This window comes from Limulus polyphemus, unplaced genomic scaffold (genome assembly GCF_000517525.1).
Source record: "Limulus polyphemus unplaced genomic scaffold, Limulus_polyphemus-2.1.2 Scaffold2063, whole genome shotgun sequence".
In the NCBI taxonomy this organism is placed as follows: domain Eukaryota; kingdom Metazoa; phylum Arthropoda; class Merostomata; order Xiphosura; family Limulidae; genus Limulus; species Limulus polyphemus.
The window spans coordinates 127,738-152,787 of NW_013667673.1; the positions used below are offsets into that span (position 1 = coordinate 127,738).

General features: G+C 33.1%; 1 protein-coding gene across 5 annotated transcripts in view; it reads right to left on the reverse strand.

Moving 5' to 3' along the window:
- Positions 1-2,328: 2,328 nt before the first annotated feature.
- Positions 2,329-25,050, reverse strand: part of LOC106465827 (DAZ-associated protein 2-like) — a 38,844-nt gene continuing 16,122 nt past the window's right edge. For 2 of the 5 annotated variants that reach the window (XM_013926063.2, XM_022393777.1), the window contains 4 exons: positions 17,974-18,027; positions 10,479-10,532; positions 4,933-5,103; positions 2,329-2,911 (listed from right to left, as the gene is read on the reverse strand). In XM_013926063.2, the coding sequence (XP_013781517.1) occupies positions 2,783-2,911; positions 4,933-5,103; positions 10,479-10,532; positions 17,974-18,027 (408 nt within the window). In that variant the 3' untranslated portion in view covers positions 2,329-2,782. The remainder of the gene's footprint in view (positions 2,912-4,932; positions 5,104-10,478; positions 10,533-17,973; positions 18,028-25,050) is intronic. The other 3 variants (XM_013926065.2, XM_013926064.2, XM_013926066.2) reach the window with 3 other exon arrangements.

Below are 25,050 nucleotides of genomic sequence, written 5' to 3' on the forward strand. Positions count from 1 at the left end.
GTGAAAACAATAGGCCTTTATGTACTTAACCACCTGTGCTGTGCTTGTAATATAGTTTATAACTTAAGCAAAATAAACTAATTAAAAGTAATTTTCTGGGTGACTATAAAAATATGTGATTCTTATATGTTTATAATCTTGTTTAAAAGCCAACAGGTTGTGTGTCACTAGATATATGTTGTGTGTCTTAAACAAAATTCCTATCAAATAGTAAGTAGTGTTTACAATTGTGTGTTATGTATAATGTTCATGAATGTAACACTTCAAGGAAATTAAATTTTCATTATGCCTGCCATAAATAAATCTCAAAATTTTGCCAAATACATGGTACATGTGCACTTGTGAATAATAATAAAACTTGTTTTCTAAAAATTCATTTACAGATTAAAAATAGTAAAATCTAAATCTGTACTAAAAAATACATTCGCTCTCACTGCTACTCACAGTTACTATTTTGTAGGAGTGTTTAATTTAAAATTTCTCTTACAGTTATAATCAAACAGATCATTTGAGTGAGTAGGCTGATCATTAACTGGTACTTTTCAACTATGTTGATTGTATAATATTATGTAACTATAAACAGAAAAGTCTTACAAATACATACAAACCAATTTTATAATACTTAAAATAAAAATAGATGCAGATACATATACACTCTAAATATGCCCGATTGTCGGGTTGGTTGAATAACGGTACGTTGAACTTGGATATCTTAAAAACATGGCTGTTTACAAAGTTCGAAATCAGTTCCATCCATTTTCTTTGAAAATGTGTGAATTTTCTTAGTTTATCATGGATCAAATCATTATCTTATGTGGTGAATAACTTCCCAAGCACTTCAAAATACAAATGTATTATCCTTATGAAAATGCTAATTGAAAGGCTTAAAAAAATATACATATATCTATCCATGATAGAAAAACTATTCAAATTTGAAGATCGCATTCTTGCAAGTTTAATTATACATGTTGTAGAAGTCAGTTTTGAACAGCAACCTCCTAAAAAATATGGTTACTTATGTCAGTTACATATCATTTCCCTAATTTCAAATAAAAGATAATTTTGCCATTATAAAACTAATAGAGTAGCAGTAAAGTTTAGTGGTTAATATTTTTGCATTACACTGGGTTTCAATTAAATAATGTTTAATGACTATTTTAAGAGTAGCAATTTTCTTAAACCTCATAATTAATATTTTTAGTATTATAACAAGTATAAAAATCTTTATGAAACTTTATCCCCCACCACCACCACACACACACACACACACACGTACAGTATAACCAAATTATGCCAAAACTGTTTTAATAAAACTGATAATGAAAGGTACTGCTTCTACTGTATATAACTATACTGCTAACAAGTGTTAAAGATAAAATTATTAACTTAGAAAAATAGGACAGTATTATGATAATGCTTCATGACTTCACATTTTAATTTAAGGGTGAATTTGCTCAAAGTTTCACAGCTGTGCATTCTCATTTGCAAAATTTCTTTACTGTAGGTAAACAGTATTTTTTGATGATGTGTTATAATATGCTGAATGGTTATTGGATGCAGCATTATGCATCCAATATAAATCTCAGTAAATGTCATAGTAGATGTGTTCAAGCATTTGGTAAGAAACTATGATTTAAAAAAAAAGTTCTGAAGTTTTCTGTTTCTCAAGTGAATGTACCAAATATTTTAGACATTATAATGTCAAAAACCAGTTTTGCTCCTTGTGTATTTTCAGTTTCAGAGCTAGCGTGAAATTATAATTTACATATGCTCATTTGTGATGTGAACAGCATGTGATATGCCAATAATTTTTCCTTATATTTGTCGTGGTGTTTGCTCTTTTCCAGTTCAAACTTTATTCCCACAGCTGAATTTTTAAATGGCTCTTGTCACATAGTTAGAAAGCCAGAAAAACTGTGATAGTCACAGGACATAGTATGCTTTTTACATGTTATTATTCTGTGTTCTTTGTGTGAGTGAACAGAGGCAAGTGTCTATAACAGTGGCCAATAAAAGTAAACATAACACAAATTTGCATGAGCATGTTCCCATAATAATGTGATAAAAAAGGTAGGTGTGTATTAAACAAGTCCCTAAGTGGGGTGGCATCTATCCACAACTGTTACAGCATGTAATAATTGCATTTCTGTAACTAAATAGGTATCACAATGTCACCCATATGTATGGGTGTATAAATCAAGCATCCCAATTTGTAAAAATCAACTTTTTTTTTTGGTAGTTTATACTACCCAAAAAATCTTTTAGCTACTGCTTCAACTATGTTTATACAAATAAATATTAATTAACATAAATTACACAACTAAGGAGTTGAATAAAAATCCATTTTTTATTTATAGCTTGGAAGTGCTTGCCTTATACACTCACTGGTCACTAAATGAACATATTATTTGCATTAAAAATTCACTAAAAAAACAGGTTCAAAGCCACTTTTAAAGGATGATAATTTACAACTTTATATTTCAATTGACAGCACTGCATTGACATTGTAAATAAAAAGAGCTCCGAAAGTATAGTACAGTATACATTAAAAGCATCTACAATATTGTATATTGTAACTTATCACTTGATTTTGTTCTCAGTCCAAAAAAAGATTTCATGACATTATAACATATATATGAATTACTAAACTGATCGCTTTTCTTGTGGATCAAGGCAATTACTTGCATATAGCCCTGGGGCATATCCTGAAGTAGGGGCCTCTGACCCCTGACCAGATGGAGCCTTTGTGCAAGAATCACACTACCCTATACCCTACATCAGTTTACCAAAAGGTGTACCCTCCACTACTGCCTCCTGTCATATAACTGGATTTCTGCTGTCCCAACATCACTGAATTCCCCTGCATCATGGCTAACTGAGCAGCATTGGGAGTAACTCCAGGGGGTGCAGGCTACAGAAAGATGTTAAAATTATGTAAATAATCTGACTGTAATGCAATTTACAACTGGAAAAAACATTTCATTCATGGAATAAAAAAAGTCCTTTTTCATGATTTTTTTTAAACATTTTATAAGTCCTATTTAATAGTTTCTTTCTAAATTCACTGCAAAAAATTCTACTTTATGTGTTTGATGAAAGTGGAATTGTCACTTTGATTTGTAACAACAAGTTAACTGTACCCATACAGGCATCCTTTTCTGTCCATGTCACGAGGTTTTATTGAGTCACATCCAAAATTTAATTCAAGTATTTTATTATCATGGTATACAAATAAACTTGTCATAAAAACATGGTTAATATTCCAAATTTTAGTGTCATATAAATTTGAAGTTCTTAATTTTATAAGGCAATATTTAAAACAAACCCTCAATTTCCCCTAGTATGAAAATTGTGACATTTGCTCTCTTCCAGTTCAAATTTTATTCCTATGAAAAACACATCAACGAGCTTAGCTGAATTTTTAACAGCTTTTGTCACATAGTTGGAAAGCCAGAGAAACTGTGATAATTATAGAAAATTTTATGCATTTCACATGTAATTATTCCGTGTTCTTTTTTTGCATTATTGAATTAAATAAAAAATTATTTAGTACAGTAGTACCATTAGTATAAAAAAGTGGGGTTAAGATTCATCAAGTCAACAGCAAAAAAAAGACCTAGGTAAAGACTATATTTCTTGTTTTTCATGTGTATTCTTTATTTATTATTATAAAAGTAACTAAAATGTAAAAATTACAAACCTTTTAAGTTAGATTAGGTAAAATAAAGGAAAACATATATTAATATTTTTTCACAAAGTATATTCGCAAGCAGTCTGTGCATTAGTCTAATTAAATAAGGTAATGTGAGATACATGTTCACCAAGAAATTAACAACTTGTGTGGCAGAAATATTAGTTAGACACAGTTCAAAAGACAATAAAATTTAAGTAGAAACAGATGTATACTTTTAAGATAAATGTAGTTTCACGCTACAATTTGAAGTCATTCCAGAAAGGAAAAAAAGGGCAATTTAGATTTATTTTGTATTTTCTTATGGTGGTTATGAAAGTTAAGTCAAATTGACCAACCTTATATAGAGTTAGGGTAGAGAAAATAACAAATGAAATATAAAGTTTTACTGATAAAAACTTTTGAAATTTATCTAGGAGGTTTTTACAGATTAAGTAAATGCAATTTGAGAATTTTCAAATGAAGAAAAGTATTTTTAATTGTAACATAAAAATCACTTTGCACTTAAAGCAGTCAATAATTGGACTCCATGTATTCATGGAGAAATTCCCAGTGAAAATACTTGATTAAAAATTTAGATTTTTTGTCAAAAAATGAGTTTTAATGCATAATAAAAGGTTGTTAAATTTCGTGAAGATACACAAAGCACATTAGAAGTTATAGAATGGAAACTATGAAGGTCAATTTGGGGTCTCACGAAATCAGCTGATTCAGTCGAGCCTGTAGCGAGATTGTTAATATCTACTGGGAAAGAAGTCAAATGTAACTTCAGCTATAAAATGTTAGATTTACTGACACTATTTTCAAGTAGTCAAAGAAAACCAACTTATACAATCTGTACTCCTTTGGAATTCAACTCATAATCTTTTAAGTGATGGATTGCCATAAATGACCATATATTTTTGTTGTAACATATGTAAGGGTGAAGAAATTATTGTAACTTTTATGATATTTTCTACAATGGCTATGTAAGTGTTTCAAATTCTTCTAATGTTTAAATCTAAGAATGCAAGATCTGACAGCCTTCCCTCTTTTTTTTCTCTCAAAAAACTGCTCTTTCTCTTGAAAAGATCTATGGCTATGCAGCCTGGTGTGTGTATTAACTTTCAATTTTAGAAAATAACCATGAAAAAATAGCTCAATATGTATAGTCTTCTTTATATTGAATGTGTTAAACACTTAAAACAATCTTACAAATTTTGGAAGGTTTTGGGTAAAAAGAATCAAAACTGATAACTCACAGGAACAACAGGCATGCCATGCCCATCAAAACGAGCACCTGGATCATATCCTGCTGGTAAGTAAACAGTTGCTCCAGGTCGAGTGGCATACATAGAAGGAACTGTTTGGAGATATTGTGCTGGAAGTGTGTTGGCAGTATAACCATACAGTGACATTCCTCCAGGATTCACCTATAAAAGACAGAAAATGCACTTTGAAAATAAATATTCTCTCAAACGAAGACACGGTATAATAGTTGACTCTCGTACACTTGTAATGTAAAGTAACCCACTAGACTATTCTAAGACCACAAATTTAATTTATCAACTATTCACAAGAACTTTCATTATTAACAAACTGGATTTTCTTAGGAAATTTTACTTGAATCCATAAATATTTACTATGTTTTGCATATATATACAAATTTGCCCTTTTTTTTACAGAATATTTCATTGAACTTTTGCAAATCAGTTTTTAACACCGAGTTCATGAGCCAGGCCTGAAAATATAGTACGATTTGTCAAGAATTTGTTTTAAGGGTGAATAAAAAAATATGTTCTAACTACTAAAAATGGCATAAATTGATGCCTTCATGAAACAGGGGGTCAATTATACTTTCAAAGAAAATATCTGTTTATTTTCAAGAAAGTTATGTGCTTTTGGAACTCATGAGCCTTACACTTAGAAATTGTTTGTTAAATGGGTAGATTCACCTGCATAGTAATGTTAGAACTTGTATGTTATATGAATAGAATCATCTGCATAGTAATGTTAGAACTTGTATGTTAGATGGATAGAATCACCTGCATAGTAATGTTAGAACTTGTATGTTAGATGGATAGATACACCTGCCTAGTAATGTTAGAACTTGTATGTTAGATGGATAGAATCACCTGCACAGTAATGTTATAACTTGTATGTTAGATGGATAGAATCACCTGCATATTAATGTTAGAACTTGTATGTTAGATGGATAGAATCACCTGCATAGTAATGTTAGAACTTGTATGTTAGATGGATAGAATCACCTGCGTATTAATGTTAGAACTTGTATGTTAGATGGATAACTATGCAGGTGATTCAATGTTAGAACTTGTATGTTAGATGGATAGAATCACCTGTGTACTAATGTTAGAACTTGTATGTTAGATGGATAGAATCACCTGCGTAGTAATGTTAGAACTTGTATGTTAGATGTATAGAATCACCTGCGTAGTAATGTTAGAATTTCTATATTCAATGGATAGAATCACCCGTGTAATAATGTTATAACTTGTATGTTAGATGGATAGAATCACCTGCGTACTAATGTTATAACTTGTACGTTAGATGGATAGAATCACCTGTGTAGTAATGGTAATGAGCTCTGTTGTGTTTTTTACATATTTCTTTTCATGTTTACCTTCATGGAGGATATCTTGGATTTGACATGGAGCACAATTTTCCATTTGGAATATGTCATCATGCCAAGAATATTGATCCTTGAAGATTCGTAGCATATTTGCAGGTGTAATATTGCCATTGTGCTCATCAAAAATGCCTAGTATATAGATCCATCAATGCATTGTTTCCTGAGCAGTGTAGATATAACTTGTTGTATCTCATTTTTAGCTGGAATATCAATATGCTGAGGATATTTATTGACCAAGTATTCACCATTCCTCTGGGACTAGTCTTTTTGGCATCATCATTAGCTCCTTCTTAAAACATTCTGGTAATTTCTTCTTTGAAAGGATCAATATATTTTGAACCATAACAACCACCACATGCTGGTCATAAGACCCAACCTTGGGGAAATGTTTCTTTGCTACCGATTGAATTAATTTCTTCCGGTAAAATGGTTTCAGACTACAAGGAAAATGTATGAAGAACCTTAGCCAATAAAACAAAAAACCACATGCTGGTCATAAGATCCAACCCTGGGGAAATGTTTCTTTGCTACCGATTGAATTAACTTCTTCCGGTAAAATGGTTTCAGACTACAGGGAAAATGTATGGAAAACCTTAGCCAATAAAACAAAAAACACATTGATGGCCTATTAAAAAAAAATCAACAAAACTTCCCGGCCTGGCCAGCGAACTCGGTGTTAATACTAAAAGCTAATCTTTGCAAGCTTTCTAAAATTTAATTTTCATTTTTCACTTCACTAACTTCTTTGTAACATCGTGTTTTTCTATATTCATATTCTTCGGTACTTTTTCACATCTACTTTTTTACAACTGTTTCAGTGTTTTTAAGTCTTCTACTGATTCTCCAAATCTCACTTGCACTCCATTTCCCAGATTTTGATAAACAGTTCTACCTTTCTCTTACTGTGTCATTAACAGCATAATTTACCTTGTTCCAGATTTTTCTCTCTATTAACTTTCTAGTAACAAAACTTTAAAGGCACATATATGTATTTTAACATTTCAAACCAATTTCTCTGAAGAGTTTTGAATGTTCCAAAATACCCAAGATGACATTAGTAGGAATAATTACATTAAAAGCATATTACTATTACGAAATGTAATTTGAGTGTAACATGAGGAATAATTTTCAACATGTTTCTATTACCTTTCAACACAATTTGAGATTTCATGCTACCATTTTTTCAAAAATGTACACCTCGTAAGGCCTATCTTCTCCAGTATAATTAAGATACCCTTTTTTATTGACTTAATAGCCTTTTTTTTTATCACACTAAAGTCAATCACATGTATATTTTATGTACTTCATACCTTGCGAGGGAAAGGGTAAAAAAACTGAAATGTGCATGGCATTATATTCTTTACATGCAAAAATAAACTGATAAGATCTACATAAAAACAAAAATTAGGATATCAGTAATTTAGTGTCACATCAACATCCAGTAAGAAATTATGATTTAAAAAGAAATATATTCTGAAGTCTTCTGTTTCTCAAATGAATGTACCAAATATTTTAGACATTATAATGTCAAAAACCAGTTTTACTCATTGTGTATTATCAGTTTCAGAGCTAGCATGAAATTATAATTTACACATGCTTATTTGTGATGTGAACAGCATATGATATGCCAACAATTTTCTTTATATTTGTCAGATAAGTAGTTGCTCTACACAGAAAAACTGTTTTTAAGCTTTTCACAACGAGTAACTCCTGACAAAATGAATTTAAATAAAACAAGACCCAATATATGGTACTTTCTTGCAGCTAGATATTGATGAAAAACTTACAAGATTTATGAGTAAACTTCACTACTGAAATTCTTGTAGTTCAGGCAATCAGTTTTATACCAATACATTCCAGGCTTATTGTATTGTTTCACAATAATAAACAGAATAAACTGTTTTATATTTCCAGCTGACAAGCACATGCATTTCATTTTTGAAAACCTGTTGTGTGTGTGTGTGCGTATATATATATATATATGTTTTACATTGAAAAACACGAGTGTTTTCACTTAACATTTCATACCTGAACAAACAATCCTTCAATATTTTACTGGTTACATGTTCTTTCAATACTGAATTTACAAGAAAGTAATTTTGTTATTTCATATACAGATAAAAACCTCAAGTAGAAAAACTATACCAAACACATTCTAAGTATACATGTTACTCTATATGAAACTTTGACTACTCACTGTTAAATATTTTTCACTGAACATTGTTGACTACCCAATGTTAAATATTTTTCACTGAACATTGTTGACTATTCACTGTTAAATATTTTTAATTGAACAATGTTGACTACCCACTGTTAAATATTTTTAATTTAAAAATGTTGACTACCCAATGTTACACAGTTTTCATTGAACAATGTTGACTACCCACTGTTAAATATTTTTCACTGAACATTCTGTAGTCTCTACTATAAGTTGAACACATTTAAAAAGAAACTTTAAAGCTTTGCACTACATTCCATAGGAATGTTATGGAGCAAAACTTAACCTACTGGTAGTAACCTTTTAGAACACTAACTACTTGCATAGTACTTTCTTCTTAAGTATTAGATAAGCTACAGGTGGTTTACTTGTCCCCTCCAGGTTGTGCTTTACCTTTGATCTCAATATATTTAAAATGTATCTTTGGAGTTTTTTAATTCAATTGCCTATTTAAGCAGTCCGCAATATCATTTTCACCAAATGCTCTATTAAATGGCACAACTTTATAGAAATAAAATATTTTTTTACACAGCAACAAAGCGAAAATAACACAGTAGTGTCACAGAAACAGTGTAAATGTAGATTGAAGCTTTTAATTATGCTTTATATATGTATGTACTAATATGTTCAAACAAAACTAAACATACACAAAAGTAAACATCAAGACTGACAACTACTGCACAAGCTTACTATCAAAACTTTGAGGTGAATAAATTAATATATATGGGTTTTAATAATATACATTCATTCTGTTATCACAAAGCAAACAAAATATTTTTAAAACAATACAAAAACTCACTTTCAAAGTTAATATATATAGAAATGAACTACTTAAAAGTAAACAAAATTTTACATGGTAGTGAAAAATTAATATTGCACTGGAACATAACAGTTTACTTACTTTCAAAGCTAAAGTAACATTTAAAGAGAACCTCCTACACGGATCTGTACACTCATTCCTCAGTTTCTAAACAGTTAAAACTAGACCTAACGATTGTAAATTTTAAAACAGTTTAAATCTAAACATTAGTAGCTGTTGACAACATTTCAATATAGCATCTTGCATATTTTCTACGGTAGTCTCAGTGAATGTGATGTGCTTAGGCAATCTAAAATAAGAAGTGAGGGTTCATTTTTTAAATAATCTTACATATACAGAGAACTTTATGTTATTGGATGGTTGAAAGTAGAACAGGGAAGCAGGTTTCTAAGCTAAACTAGTTCAGAATATCTTCTAGATCAGTACACATATGATGGACCAAACTAAATTAGCAAATGTATGCAAATCAAACTATATTTAAATGTAAGTAAATAAAATTACTTATTTTTAAATCAAAATGTAGGGACTGTCAATATCTTATACATATGCAAGATGAGCAACAATAAGTAAATATATGATAGTGAGGTCTTAGCATTTTTGTTCTAAACTAGTATTATAGCTTACTATTACATAACTATTACCATTTTATTGTAAATATACGACATCAAAAGATTTAGTGTTTCTTGTAAGTTTTGCATTTCTCAAACTAGACTGTTCTCATGAAAAAGTGTACAAAAACACAGTACATATCAAATTTTGTGCCTACGTTCAACTTATAAAATAATACTCCTAATGTAAAAATGTTAATCATACTACTAAAGTGCCTAATACCCTTCTGTTTCAAAGATAGGACCAAGCCCACACATACACATACATACATACACACACACACACACACACACACATATATATGTACCACACAAACACATTTTAGTGACTTACACTAGAAATGTACTTACAAACAAAGACACACAACCTTTCACTTTAACAGAATTCAGACATAATATATACCACAACCTATATTACGTGTGTTTGCTTAATACTGCACTGATGAGAACAGAATTAAGCCACTTGTGAAAATGTTTCAGCTATGTGAGATGCAATAGAAGAACCTTACCCCACTGAGCACAGTTCTTTGTGTAGGCTGGGGATAGGGTTGAGCTAATGGCCTCTGTGGAAAAAAACAAATTTAATGATACAACTGACTATAAAATTGTCCAACCAAAGGTAAACTACATTAAAAATCTTTAACACAGAACTTCAGCATCAGCTTTTTTTTTTTTTCTACAGATTTATTAGAAAAACAAAAATAAGAGAAACAACATTCACAAAAATGCTCTTTCCATGGTCAAGAAAGTGACCCATAAAGAACACTGATCCATTTTATCTTTCTCCACAGGCAATTATTTGGTTCTGTGGTGACTTTACTAACTTTAATAACAAAAATATTGTGCTATGTGGCCAGAAATAACTTTTAAATAAATAAACTTAATGCATGCACAGTATCAAAATTATCAACTAGATACTGCATCATGAGGAAATTTAGCATTGGATCATTTCCTGCCCGTATTTTTGGGCACAATTAACCACTTTGGTCAATTATATCTCTGAGTTGAAGAAAAAGAAGTCTAATGATACAATTATGAGCTTAGACCAAATACCTTACTCAAAAGAACATTAACAGGATTGATCATAATTTTGCTTAAAGCACAAACTGATTATTTTTTAAGTAGTGTTGTATCTGATATTGTTAATCTAGCATTTATCAAAATGTGTGTTTATGTTTAGCAGAAAAAAAATCTGGTGTACCCTAATGAGCATGGTTTACAATCCAAAGATTAGGAAACAAATAATTTGAGTCATATATAAAATGTGAGTTAGGTTAGAGTGAATTATTAATTAACAAGTTTGTTAATCAATTGAGTCTTCAGTGCATGAATTAGTTTGTTTGTTACTTCTACCAATTATTCACTTCAGTGCTGTGAATAATAAGCTTGTGCTTCAAAGGAGATGTGAAATTACAGTAGAAGTACAATTTCCATTTGAAAGTTTATTTGTGAAGTTAGGCCTACTAGTGAACATTAGTTATACTAACCATGTAACATGAAGAAATGCTTTTGTTAGTATTAAGTGATTTAAACTTTGCATTATTCTTTTACCAAATGAAACCAGCCAACAATAGAAACCATTATGATAGTATGTTGCTGTATCTCTCTGACAAGCCAACTCATATGTATTTTGGTAAGTCACCCAACACAGTTTTTGTAACTTGTGCACTGGAAATTTACCAAGTTGTGAGAAAATGCTGGCATTTGTTATTACTACTACATTCTATGTCATGCTATATCATCAAGCTGAACCAAACTTCAAATTGAGAAAATAAACAGAAATTAGGTGGAAAGGGCAGGACATGATCGCTATTTTGACCAACCATCTTAAAATTATTAGAAACTGGAAATAAATACTATAATTCGAGAGAAGCAATAAGATTTTGTAACAAAATCTAATTCAAACAAAAAATAGAAAAAAAAATAGTAGTTGCATCATGTGGTGTGCACTCAACACTATTTGTAGTAAACTCAACTGCAGGAAAAATATGAAACCATAATCGTAATACTATAGTAAAGCACTAAGCCAATCTGTGCATGTGTGAAATGCATAATAAAGAGCTGGCCAATATACTGCACAACTAAATCAAGTTATAAGGAATGAAAGTGGGAGTGATTCTTAGAGGAATAACGTATGACATATGATCAAACAATAATCCATTTCAGTGTTTTTGACACATGTACATATACAGGAGCAGCGAAATAATAATGACAAAACAACAAACAAATCAAATCATGTGTAATACAGATATGTTTTAACAATTTAACCATAGTAAAACAGCACTGAAATCCAAAAATGAAATATGAGTTCAGAAGGAAAAGGATACACAGAAAAATGACTTGTAGAGTAGATAGAAAGTCACATTCACACTGTAGAAAATTTGCATACATTCATCAACAACACTAAGCTTAATTCTAAAGAAAATATAACATCTATAATCTAAATTGACAAAACACTTTACCTCATGTAATTCACAGTTTAAACATGTAGTGCCAATAAAAACTAAATAGGATTGTACAATTAAATAAATAAGACAAACAAGACAAATGTTAACATTTTCCTTACCTGGAAATATATTTCTGAGAGATGCTTATCTCTCTGTACAGAGTAGCTATTCCATCTGCATCTGCCTTTGAGATTTTGCACATGCTACTAGCCTTGAGCTATCTCTCACCTAAGACACCTTTTAACATGAGCTGCACTAGTGTGTGATGTAATCATTGTGTAACAATAGCCATCCACCAATAGGAGAGAAACACATCTTCCATGCACAGTAGATCTTCATGAGCACTTGCATTTAAAACTAAACTATTTTCATTCTCAAACAAGGCAAGAATAGCACACATTAATAGTGGGGAGGAAGGGTGTGAAGGTATCCAGAGAGGTAAGGCAGATTTTAACTTCTGAAATGATCCACTTACCTTTCTGCACACAGTAGCTAGAATCCCACACTAATATGGTGGTGCAATTGTAAAAACCTAGAGGAGCTCCCTACAGAGAAGATGACTAAAGGGGAAAGCCCATGGAGTGTGACACTATAGCAGGGGTTTACTAGAGAGGCAACACACGGACTGGAATTAACAGTGAAAGATATATATGCGTATACATAGATAAATACCAGCTTAGTGGTCTTTGGTCTTGCAGAAAAAACCTCATCTCAACAGTGGGCACACTGGGAGCCAATACAGATAGACTTAACACTTTCCATTACTCCTGACTTAATGCGGATTAAGGAAATAAGTATACCCTGTGAGGCAACACCTGCCACTGAATAGGTTTTGGGAAGCAAATCATATAGAGTAAAAAAGGGTAAAAAATAAGAGATACACTTACTCATCACAGATGGTGAGTAGTGTGGAGAATGACAACTGGAGGTAAGCAATATCCTGGGGAAAATGAAACTGCTAGATGGTGGAGGTAATGAGAGATGAAGGTGTTGGGCATAGTCCACATTCCAGCCTGGAGGATCTGATCCTAGAATTGTCGATAGTGCAAGGCCAGAGGTTGAGTTAAGTGGTAGATCTGAAATGAGGTGACATGATACAGCCTGCAAGCATCTCCATCCATGGAGGAATATGTGATCTGAATGAACTGACAAATCCATCCAGTAAATATAGAGAATGAAACATCCCTGGAAAAGGAAGATCCCATGGCAAGAAAAAACGATTGTGGGAACCCAGAAATTGTGCCATGCATGCCAAATAACAACTGACTGGTCAAACTGGATACAAAAAGACAATCAGGATCAGTAAGATTATAGATGGCTGAGACTTGTGAAAAAAGCAATGGGAGAGAAGGAATGATTTTCATCCTAAGCCACCCAAATATTAGGAAGAAACAAGCAGTCATGGAACAAGATCAAAGAAGATCTGTAAAACAAAGTATGGAAGGAATCCAATGCATAAAGATCATATCTGTAACAACCACTGGCAAGAAGAGGGAAATAGGTTTTGAGAGAGAGAGAGAGAGATGGTATAATGAGTAAGTGGCCAATGGTTCAAATGAGTCCTGGGCAAGAGCATGTAGAACCACATTAAGATTCCAATCAGGCAAAGGAATTGGACAAGAGGAACAATGAATGAGGAAGAATTGTAATGAGATGGAAAGAAAAATGGCACCTGATATGATAAAAATCAACAATGCTTGGTCAGACAACCAGGTAAAGAAGGCCAAAAGGTGGGCAACAGCCTGATGGGAGAGTAGTGGATGGACCAGTCAGTGAAGAAGAGGAAACCAAGACTGGGCCCGCCAAAAAGGGGCCAGTAAGAGAATCCTACAAGAAATGTCACATCATGCAAATCAAAGGCAAGACACGTAGAAGAAGAAGACACATATAGGAAGAGGTGAGACCAATCCTTGGGGCCAAAAAAAGAGAAATTTGGTATTGTGAGGAGTGGCAAAAGCATTGGTCATTGGTATGCACAACTAGGAAAAGATCCACATAAAGACCTGAAAATGGAGTGAACCACTCAATGAAAAGATCCTGTTGGGTTGAAAGAGAGACGATCCACCACGAAGTTCAAAGCCCCCTGGACATGACAGGAGGATAGACGAAACCGATGTGATTGGAAACAAAACAGAAATGTTTAATTTGTAGAAGCAAATATTCTTGGGGTGTTGAAGTGGATTATAAACAAGTGATCCACCATTTGAGACAGGAAGTAGGAACATGCCCAATGGGCAGCAGCTAATACCTCCAAAATAGTAAAGTGCAAAATATGCTCCACATTAGATCAAACCTCTGAGGCCATGAAATCACCCAGAGACACACCCAACCCATTAGAGGTTTGTCAGTGAAGAGAAGAAAATCTGGATGTGGTGGGCAAGAGTAGACTGTAAACAGAATTACTGGCACAATCTAGCACCAAGACTGATCCTCAAGAAGAGAAGGCAGCAGCATAACCAAAGCCCACTGAAGTAGCTCTGTGATCTTGGCATAAAGGGACAAGACATTTGAGAGATGCAAGAGTTCCTAAAAGAGATAGAACCACTCTTGGAGGAAGTATAGAAGAGGCAAGAGCCAAGATGATTAGATGTGGCATGTCTTGCAGATAAATGGGGAGCTGAGCTCAACTGAGTCAGGAATTGAAAAATAATCCAAGTTGAACCAAGTATTGGGCTGGAGTGTGAAATGACATGAAAGGTTTGACCAGCCAACCCAGATGAGCAGCTTTCTGGAAGAAAAGTGACATGGTCAAGAAAAAGGCCTCCTGAGAAGAAACAAGTAAAAGCCAGTCATACAGGTAAAAATGGAAACAATGTCCAAGACTGTAAATGTGATGAGCTCAAAACTGATACCCCTGATTCTAGTGAATTAATTAAAAAAAACGTTGGGAGGACTGGGCAATTAGAACTGAGAATCCACTAAATGATGGGTGAGAGAAGAAAAAGTGATGACGGGATGGCAGTTCCCAGTCTCTTTGGGAATAATCAAAAGACATGAACAAAATCCTGTAGAGGAGCAAAGAACCCTCTTATTGGTTCTTTGGTCCATAAGATTTGATAGTGTGACCTTGAGATACAGAAAGATGCTTAGGATCAGGAGGAGAAGGTAATGGAGTCAAACGAGGAAAGGATGAAAAGTGAAGAGAAAAGCCTTGTGTAAGAACTGGAATGATCCAACAATTGGGTGCAAATAGCGTCCAGAGGTTTGCAAACAGAAACAGACGTGCTTCCATGGGGCCTGAGCCAACAGGATACAAAGGAAGGTAGCCACTGTTGGGACATGCAATGACAACTCAATAAGAGAGGGAACAGTGAGAAGTATTAGAGGGAAGAGAAATGGAAAAAAGTAGAAGGTAAAGGGTTCACAGGATTGAGAATTGGGCATGGATTCACGAAGTTGAGAGAGACAAGAAACCATTTAGGAAAGGAAGAACTAGTGTCAGATATGGGCAGCCTCAGTCCAAGTCTCAGAGGTATTAGGAACACTACCAAAGACTTCAGGGCGAAGAAAAAGGAGCCAGACAGAGACAAGAATGGGGAAGACAAACAGCAGAAAGAAGAGCATCACATCAGAGAAAGTTCTAACAACAGAGGAACCAATTAAGCAGGGACAAAGCAGAAAACAAAACCCTGGCCAAGGTACTGAAAAGTCTCAACTGTAGATCTCCAGAAAAACTATCAGGATCATGGTGTAGGGTTTCAGAGAGAAGATGAAGGGAAGAGGTAATGAAGGATATGGATAAGAAAAAGGAAAAGCAGGAAAACTGATCACTAGAGCTATTGGAGATAGGGTGTTAATTCCCCAAATGGATAAAAGGGACTTGAGGGATTAGGAATGCAAGAATGGAAAAGGGGAAATGCCATAAGCCATGGCAAAGGAATTCTGGGGTCAAAGAGGATGAGCCATTTGATAAAGTGCACAAAGCTGATCCAGAAACATGTCAGCATATACACATATGTCTGGAGAAGGAGGAAAACCAAATAGTCTTCAGCTAGTAATGAACAGAAAGAACCAAAAGACATAGGTGAAAGAGAAAGTAAAGAACAAACATGTGAAATCAAATCTATAAAGAAATTTTGAGAAGGAACATTGTCCTTTACAAGTAAAGAGGATCCTAGTGCAAACCCAGGAGGTGGAAAGAGCCGATCAAAATCCTCATCCTCATGGACAGGTTCAGAAAGAGGAGAACACACTTCCAACATAGGGACAAAGTAGGTGAGGCAATGAAGGAATTAATTAATTGCAGTAATGTCCTCCACAGTCAATGGTCCTATAGTGGCCGCAGACGAAGTAGGGTCAGTGGTAGCAACATCGCCAGTACCCTAAGAGGAGGTAGTAGTCATTGTCACTTGAGAAGTCATTGTTATTAAAGGAAACTTCAAATCATTATTTTTTTTACACAGTAACCGAAAAGCATTGAAATAAAATATACAAAAGTTAACACTGGAATAACAGCAGTGCAGATCTCACCACATTGAACAAAGTTCAAACTCTGCTAATGTCTGTTTACAACAGTGCCGAGGAAAAGAATGAAACTCATTTTGAGCACAAGTGTTTATGGGAATCTGCACATGGAGGATGTGTTGCCATACTTTTGCTGGAGAGCTATTGTCACATGATGATTAAGTCGCGCAGTTAGCATTAAACCATGTCTTAGGTGGGAGACAGCTCAAGTCCAGCAGTATGTACAAAGTCTCAAAGACACGCATGAGGAATAGCTACTGTATGCGGAGATGCAAGTAGATCATTTCAGAATTAAATGATCACTTGTGAGCTTCAATTATCATTTGTCTTGTTATGAAGATATACCTTCACACTGGCCAAATTAACCAATAAATAACTTAAATGGGGTTAATACTAATACTTACAGCTACATTAATCAAAGTTTCTCCTTTTTTATGTTAAGATTTAAGACACTTTCTGATAAGTTAAATAAAAGTTACTAGATTTGTTGGAAAACAACTAGTTGTTTAGATTATATCAGTACTGGCATATGGTTGAAAATATTATTTTCAATCCTTCTAATTTTTTGTAGGTTTATATAATTATTTTCAGTTTCCTTGTTTCAGGTTAAATAAGTGGTTCATTTTTCTCTCTTCCACTTTTTCATTATAGTAATTTACAGTACCTAATTTTTGGCAGTTTGAACATTCAGACGAACTGATTCAGTAACCCTTATTTTATATTCTAGTATCTAACATATCACACCATCATCAAATGTGTAGTTTTATGTGCACATTATACAGAGTTTGCATTTTCAGATGAAAAATATACAAGATGAATCTTATATTGTCCTCTAAAAATAAAATCTAGAATTACCTAATGTATTTAAATGTATTAATATTAAAAAAAACATAGAGGTTTGTATAATATAACTTAAATTTATTTTTTCTTGTCCCAAGTTTTTGGTCTTAGGACAAATGTCTAACTCTGATTTACCTTACAAGAAACACCACAAAACATGCTGTTAAAAGCTTCATGAATATCATAAAAAATCATGCTAAAAACATTCAAAAGCTACAAAAATAAAACCTAAAGATAGTTTAATGGACCTTACCCCATTCATTACTGGCCTTTGGTTGCTGTGAGGGTAAGGGTGGGGTATTGGACGCTGTGAAAAAACAATATCAAGTTCAATATAAAGTTCATTCTATTCAAAAACTGAATACATGTTGCTATGGCCAACATGCACATGGGCAGTGAGCAACACATTTATCATTACAATTGCCTATAGGTTCAAGTACAGAACAAACTGCATATGCTTAAAACATCCAAAGCCATAAAATAATGGAAATTAAATAGTCTTAATATGAAAGTCAATGTATTTCACAATCTACAAGTAGGTCTATGCTAATGAACTATGAAATAAATATCCTGTATTAATAACTAAGTGTATAAAAATGGTACCCAGGCTTAGATCTTGTATTTGAAAATGAATGATAGCATATATGAATAGAGTTATGACCATTTTTCTAAAGTAAGTTTATTCCACTTTTGCATACTGAAAAATTACAGATACAGTCAAATGAAAGTAACATAACTGTATACCCAAGGATGTCAGTAGGAACTGCAGCCTCCCCCCCCCCCTATTTACACTTGTCACCTGGTTAATTTCACTTGTAGATATTCCTTTCTTTGTGCCCAAAATTTAACTTAAGTGTTTCATTCTTTACAATTCATCAGGAATTACAGAACCCTTTTAACACTGATAATTTTCCATGCATAAAATGTATCTCATACTATTTGACTCAAAGAAAGCACTTTGTTGTTTCAAATGTTTTGAATGAATTTAGTAGATGTGTCCAGTTTGTTTATTCATTTCCTCATAAAGCACTCTTTCCAACTCAGATTAGTTAATACTACCAGCGACACAACACAGACTATAGAAGCAGTGAGTATTCAATAAATAATGCCTGTAAACATTCTTTTAAACCCCTCCTACACCAAAAAGTATTGATGCCCCTGTATACCTGTATATAAAATTGCATAGTCCATAACCTGTGCCAACCCATCCTAATTTCGTTTTTTAGCCAAAATTTTAGCAAACAAGTATTTCGTTTATTCATATTTGTCTATTCATAACCACAACATATTCACATGCAGCAGATTTTAGTTGTACCTGAAGTCAGACAAGTCAACCTATATTTTGGTTCTCAATCATTGCAAGCATGACATGCACAAAATGGCACTAACAGCCTAATTTCCATAATTGGAAGATACGGGCAGTACAGTCACTGGCTATACGGAATTCCTCATACGCTTCATACAAAGATTCTGTTAGGCACTCTATAAATTATCGATTAGGACTGCAGGAATCTCATTACTGACTGTGTAATGAAGTTAGCTAAATTCAACTTTTGTCAAAGATATTTACCACTAACTGTAAATAGGCATAATCAATATGGAGATGGCTGTGAGGATTACTTTCACCAAAAAGCTCATCGTATTGGTTTTATTTTTGCCATATCTGCCTAAAATTAGTTTTTGGTGAAGTGGTGAAAAGAGTGGGTGAGCACTGATAAAACATTTGAATGCAGAAATGTAGTATCCTTCCACAAACACAATATTCTGTTGACACAAAAAATACAACCAAAGTCTCATAGCTCTAGTTGTTCATTTTATCTGAGCCTACTATTGTTGCATAACCTCCCACTCCCACTTCTATAAGAGAGTGAAACAAGGTTTAAAATGTGGATGGTACTACCCAGGATAATCATGTTGATTACTTTACTTGACTGCTTTGTAATGATTTAACTTTGCACATAAGTAAAACACACATTCTTTGAATAATGGTCATCATCTATGATCTTCACATGCACAATTTTGTGAACATGTGAATGAGAAAAAATAGCCTTCTTTGTGATGTTTTCTTTTTTTGTAATTTGTTTTATAATAAAGTAGTAGTTTAGATCTAAGTACAAGTTACATTTTGTTTTCATCTGCCGTACAGGGCAGATGAAAACAAAATGGAACTTTATATATACATATAAAAAATAAAAAAAACATGCATGAAAAACAGACTTCAACAGCAAAAGATGTGTTGGCAAAAACAACAACAAAATGCTGCAGAAATTAGCAAAGCAACATCAAACATAATCACTAACATTTCTGAAATGTTAATTGTGCTAACTAAAACTAGTTAGCAATTTGTTTTGTAAATAGCTGCCACACAATGCACACACAAATACTGACCAATCAAACTTCAGAGTTATCTCAAAGTTTCCTACTACAACAATGTTTGAGACCTAATTCTTAGCCTTTCACCCAATACCAAGGCTCACTATGGCTAGTGGGATGTGAAAGATATCACAGTGATCTAGGTGCTCATTATACACAAGGTAATAGGTGTACATGTACAAAGGTGCAGTCTATCCAAAATAGTCTGTATATACTTCCATCAATTTAACACTGATATATGTCTTTAAGCTTATCAAAATGTGACAATATGGCAGTCAATTTAGGAGCTAAGCTGTATTTAATCAACAAAGTAGCAAAATTGATTTATATATACACAATAATATTTATCTTATTAAAAATTTTACTCAGATATTGAAGAAATCTTTGCTCTTTCACAATACATGACATATCTAAAAAATTTTATCTTTCAAAAGACTCATTAATATTTGCTATACACCATAAAAAACATTACATGGTTCAAAACTTTCATCAATAAAAATGAATGACTCCTTTTAAATACTATATGTACACCTGTAATAAAGGAGTTTTATTTAAACCTTTATAAGATATTCATAATAACTGTTTGTGCATAATTAATGTACATTTCACTTGTACTCTTCTAAAGCATTAAATATAAAAGCTTTGTAACTTAAGTTTTCATAAATTGAATGGCACATTATTATTTTACAATTATATAAGCATAATGATGAAGTTCAATTCTTAACTGTTAACATAGAAATAGTCAATCTATTTACTACAAGATCAATATAATATCTAATAAAACTACAAAAATATTCTAATTCAACTCTCAATTATAAACTTAAAAATAGTCAAGCTACTATGAAAAAATGCATAAAAACCTAAGTAGAATTTATACAGGTTTTTTTTTTAGATTATGTAATCTCTGATGCTAGTTTATTATTATTTATTTAAAACCATAAAAAAAGAGTTTCAGATTTAAGTGGCCAAAATTAAGATTTTTTTTTTTTTTTTGCATTTGCAATGTAAAGTGGTAACAGTTTTTTTTTAATCTTCTAAGCCAACAAGTACAAATCTAGCAATTTTCAAATTAGGAAAATAAATCTTCTGTAAAGTATCAAGCCATGCTTTTCTGAACAACCTTTAACTTCTGATTACAGAAAGTCTACATGCTAAATCAAAAATAGTGTTCAAAATAAATCTCACTTTCTTAAGGCTGTTTATATACCTGAAGGATTCAAATATACTTTACAAATTTTATTTACTACATACACACAAATATTCTTATACAAGCCCATAAAATGCGTCTAAAAAAACTGCAAGCTTTTACACAAGATGTGTTTCAGAGCAAAGACCAATCTGTTTTGTCATACAGAATAGACTTCAAAGTCTTGTTCCTATTTCACTCACAAATTTCTTTTATTTTAAAAATTTTATATCAGTGTAAAATTGTAAATGAATAAGATTCAAAATATACTTGTGCAACTAAATAAATCAAGATTAGCACGTGTAAATTAGAGAAAAAAGTTCTTACACTGAACAATAATAACACCCAAATGATCCTTCTACTATTTTTAAATATCTAAAGTCTCTGAATCTTTACAATAATTGAATACAACAGTATTCATTTTATTCTATATAAACAAGATCATAAGCTTCCATTTTTAGTTGTCACCTCAGTTCAGATAGTAATAATGATAAATTTGAGTGTGAAGTTTACTATAAAATACATTTATAGGACTTTATTTTAACTTTGTACATTTCAGATTATATAAAAAATCAGTACTACTTCATACTGGAGAATGTACTCTGTATCTAAGAGAAATTATGCAAGCTTGTCCATAAACCCTACCTGCTTATGAAGTTGAGATTTATTTTTAAAACAATGTTATTTACACTATTCTATCAGATATAAAGACAAAATATTGTCATTAAAAACACCATATTTTGTACATAAATGTATGTGTACTTCTTGCACAAAGGTGATATGGGATTTATGCTACACGATTGCTACACATGCTGGAAAAGGCCTGTCCGCTGGGCCAGGGATCGGACAAAAGCCACATGTGAAGACAGAGAATGGGAACAGACTGATGACACACTCCAGAATGGGTCTGATGTAGGAAGATGGGGGAAAGAGAGAGTGAAAGAGGAAGTGACACCAGTAGATAGCACATGAGTGGAAACAAAGGCAAAGCCAGCCAAAATGAAGCCACCAAAGAACCCAATACAGAGGGATCCAGATGATGGAAAGGATCCAGGGAAGCTGATGAATGGGAGGGTAGGTATAGACCCCTCCAATCCACTGATCCAGCCAAAAAATGTGGAACATGAGATTAAAACCAGGGTAGCAGAGAATTGAGATGAGTGGCAAAGGCAATGGGTACAGAGCCCCCAAAACACCCATGGACCCAGTGACCTATCCTTAGGGAGAATCTGTTGCGACATGATAAGCGACCCACAACAAGATTTAGGGCACTTGGAATATGACAAGCCAACAAATGAAACGTGATGACTGTGGGCCCAAAACAGGAGGTTCAGTGTTTGAAAACAGATGTCTCTCGGCCAAGTGCCCCATGCCTGGAGATGTACAAAACCATAGTTGAGTTGTTGGAATGCACTATCAGCAACCAGCCCTAAAGGGATGGAAAAAGTGACCAAAAACCCAATAAATGGTGAGGATGTCCAAGAGATTAATATGGAAAAACCACCTCTCCTAAACCTCCCGAGTGTCCATATAGGCACCCCAACTGCAATGAGAAGCATTTGTAAAGAGGTGACATTCCAGATAAGAATGAGGATCACGTATATTGTCGTCATCTTGATCTGACCACCAGGCAAAGTCGCTCTGTAAGGAAAGAGGAAGGATGAGAGGGGCATCCAAGGGATCCAGAACAAGGCTCCACTGGTCCAACAAAAACCCCTCAGGAACAGGAGGGAGAGAAACATTAAAACTGGGGCTGGGAAAAGGAAACCAAAGTATTAGGATCCAATACCCACAAAGTAGTAATCAATTCCAAGTGCTGCAAGTCTAAGGAAGGAAATACTGAATGAAGACATGTGCGAGAATATTACCCAGAGTATGCAGAGGACAAGGCATACTGACAACCGAATGCAACTGATTCCCAAAACGACTCGCTCAAAGCCCAATATCCGTAGAAGGTGGAAACACTAAATACTGACTCAACGGCTCTTCACTCAGAAAGGCAGGTAGCAGAATCACAGGAAACAGGAGATAAGGATAAAACATAACATACCTGATTGATTAAGTCTATTAATGGGGATGGAGGTCTGGGCACCTCCCCTGAAACAAAATGTGACTGTAAAGCATAGGCAGGAGCAGGAAATAAGCTGTCCAAATTCTTATTGTCATGTGCAAACAAACCCTCACATAGTAAGACAGAACAATCAAGAGGTGACTCAGATGACCGCATAAAGGTAGCCAACTGCTTATGAACTAAAGCCATTACTTCCTGAACAGTTAAAGCTTGCTCAGATGTCATTGAAGTGGCAGGCAAATTAACTGTAGTAGTTACAGCAGCTGTGGTAGGTGCCATGTGGAATTGTAAGTGCATGATGGGTAAAGATGACTGGAAAAAAAGAATTTTATCTCCAAAAAAAAACTCTCATTTTGTAGAAATTTTTAAAAATATGGTTTAAAAAAATACCTGATTGAAAAAACAACAACTGTAAGTGAACAAAATCGGTCTAAAAATGGAAGTGAAACACATCTGAACTGTAAGACTGCCAATCAAGAAGTGATTTCGGGCTGTATGGAAGAGAGGGCGCTAGTGACGACAGGAGTTGTATTGCACTCCTATTGGTGGAGGATTGCTACATGATCATTTGCACAACAACATGAATGTAGGTGAGAGTATCAAGGCTAGTGGCGAATGAAAATTTGCACACATAGATGGCAAAGTCGAAAAAAGCTACTTTTGAGAGGGGTTAGATATTGAATCAGAAAAAAATCTCTGAAATCAAAACACATTTTATACTTTCCTTGATATTTTATGTTTGCTTGAAAATGCCTTTTCTTAACTTCTTATACTGAAACTGAGAAAATATACTCATACTGTTTTTTTTTCATAATGGAGAAAATTCAAAAACCAGAGAAATATTTGAGCTCAATGAAATCCTAAAATTTACAACTTTCATTAATATAAACATGTACATGCACTTCAATATCACACATATATGCTCTTAAGTTTAATTATTCATAACACTACTTCTCAAACACCCAAGTAATTACACACAATTAATCAACTTTTTTCAAAAGAATAAAAAAAATTAATAATGTTTACACTTAGTTTGATTTAAGGCACATTGAGTATATATCTCAGTTATCCTACTCAGAAATGGCTTTTCATTTTACAAACAAAAGTACATGCACACATAAGGAACAGGATCATTTTTCAAATACAGTCACAACTTTTATTTAAATTTAAGTCAAATATTTGTTTTTTCTTTTCATTGTCAAACTACAATAATGTTGTAATCAGTTAAGAAATGTTTTTTATATAACTATATGTGCCAGATTTTTTTTTCCTAATAGTATTCTCTTTTTATTAAATAGCTTTTTTTTTCAACATAAAAATAGTTCAGTGTTTTCAAGTACATTTTTTCTTATCACTCAGGCTCTCAGTCATGTGATAATCTTCAAATATTTAATTTTAAAAATAAATTTTACTTCATCTCGTAATTAATGTCTTGAGTTAAATGAAAATTAAGTGTAAATACACAACTGTATGTGTAATATGTGTAAATGAATTCTGAAATTTGTTATTTCACATTGCTAAACCAAACTTGGTTATTTACATTTTCTCTAAAAACCATAGATTTTACATACTATTCCAGACATATTTTAATTAAATGTGACATGAAAAAGCCTTACAAAAACTACTCGGTATTTTCCTGTGTTCAGTTTAGTCGGTTTACTTGTCCATGTGTAACAGCATGTTACACCATTACATAAATA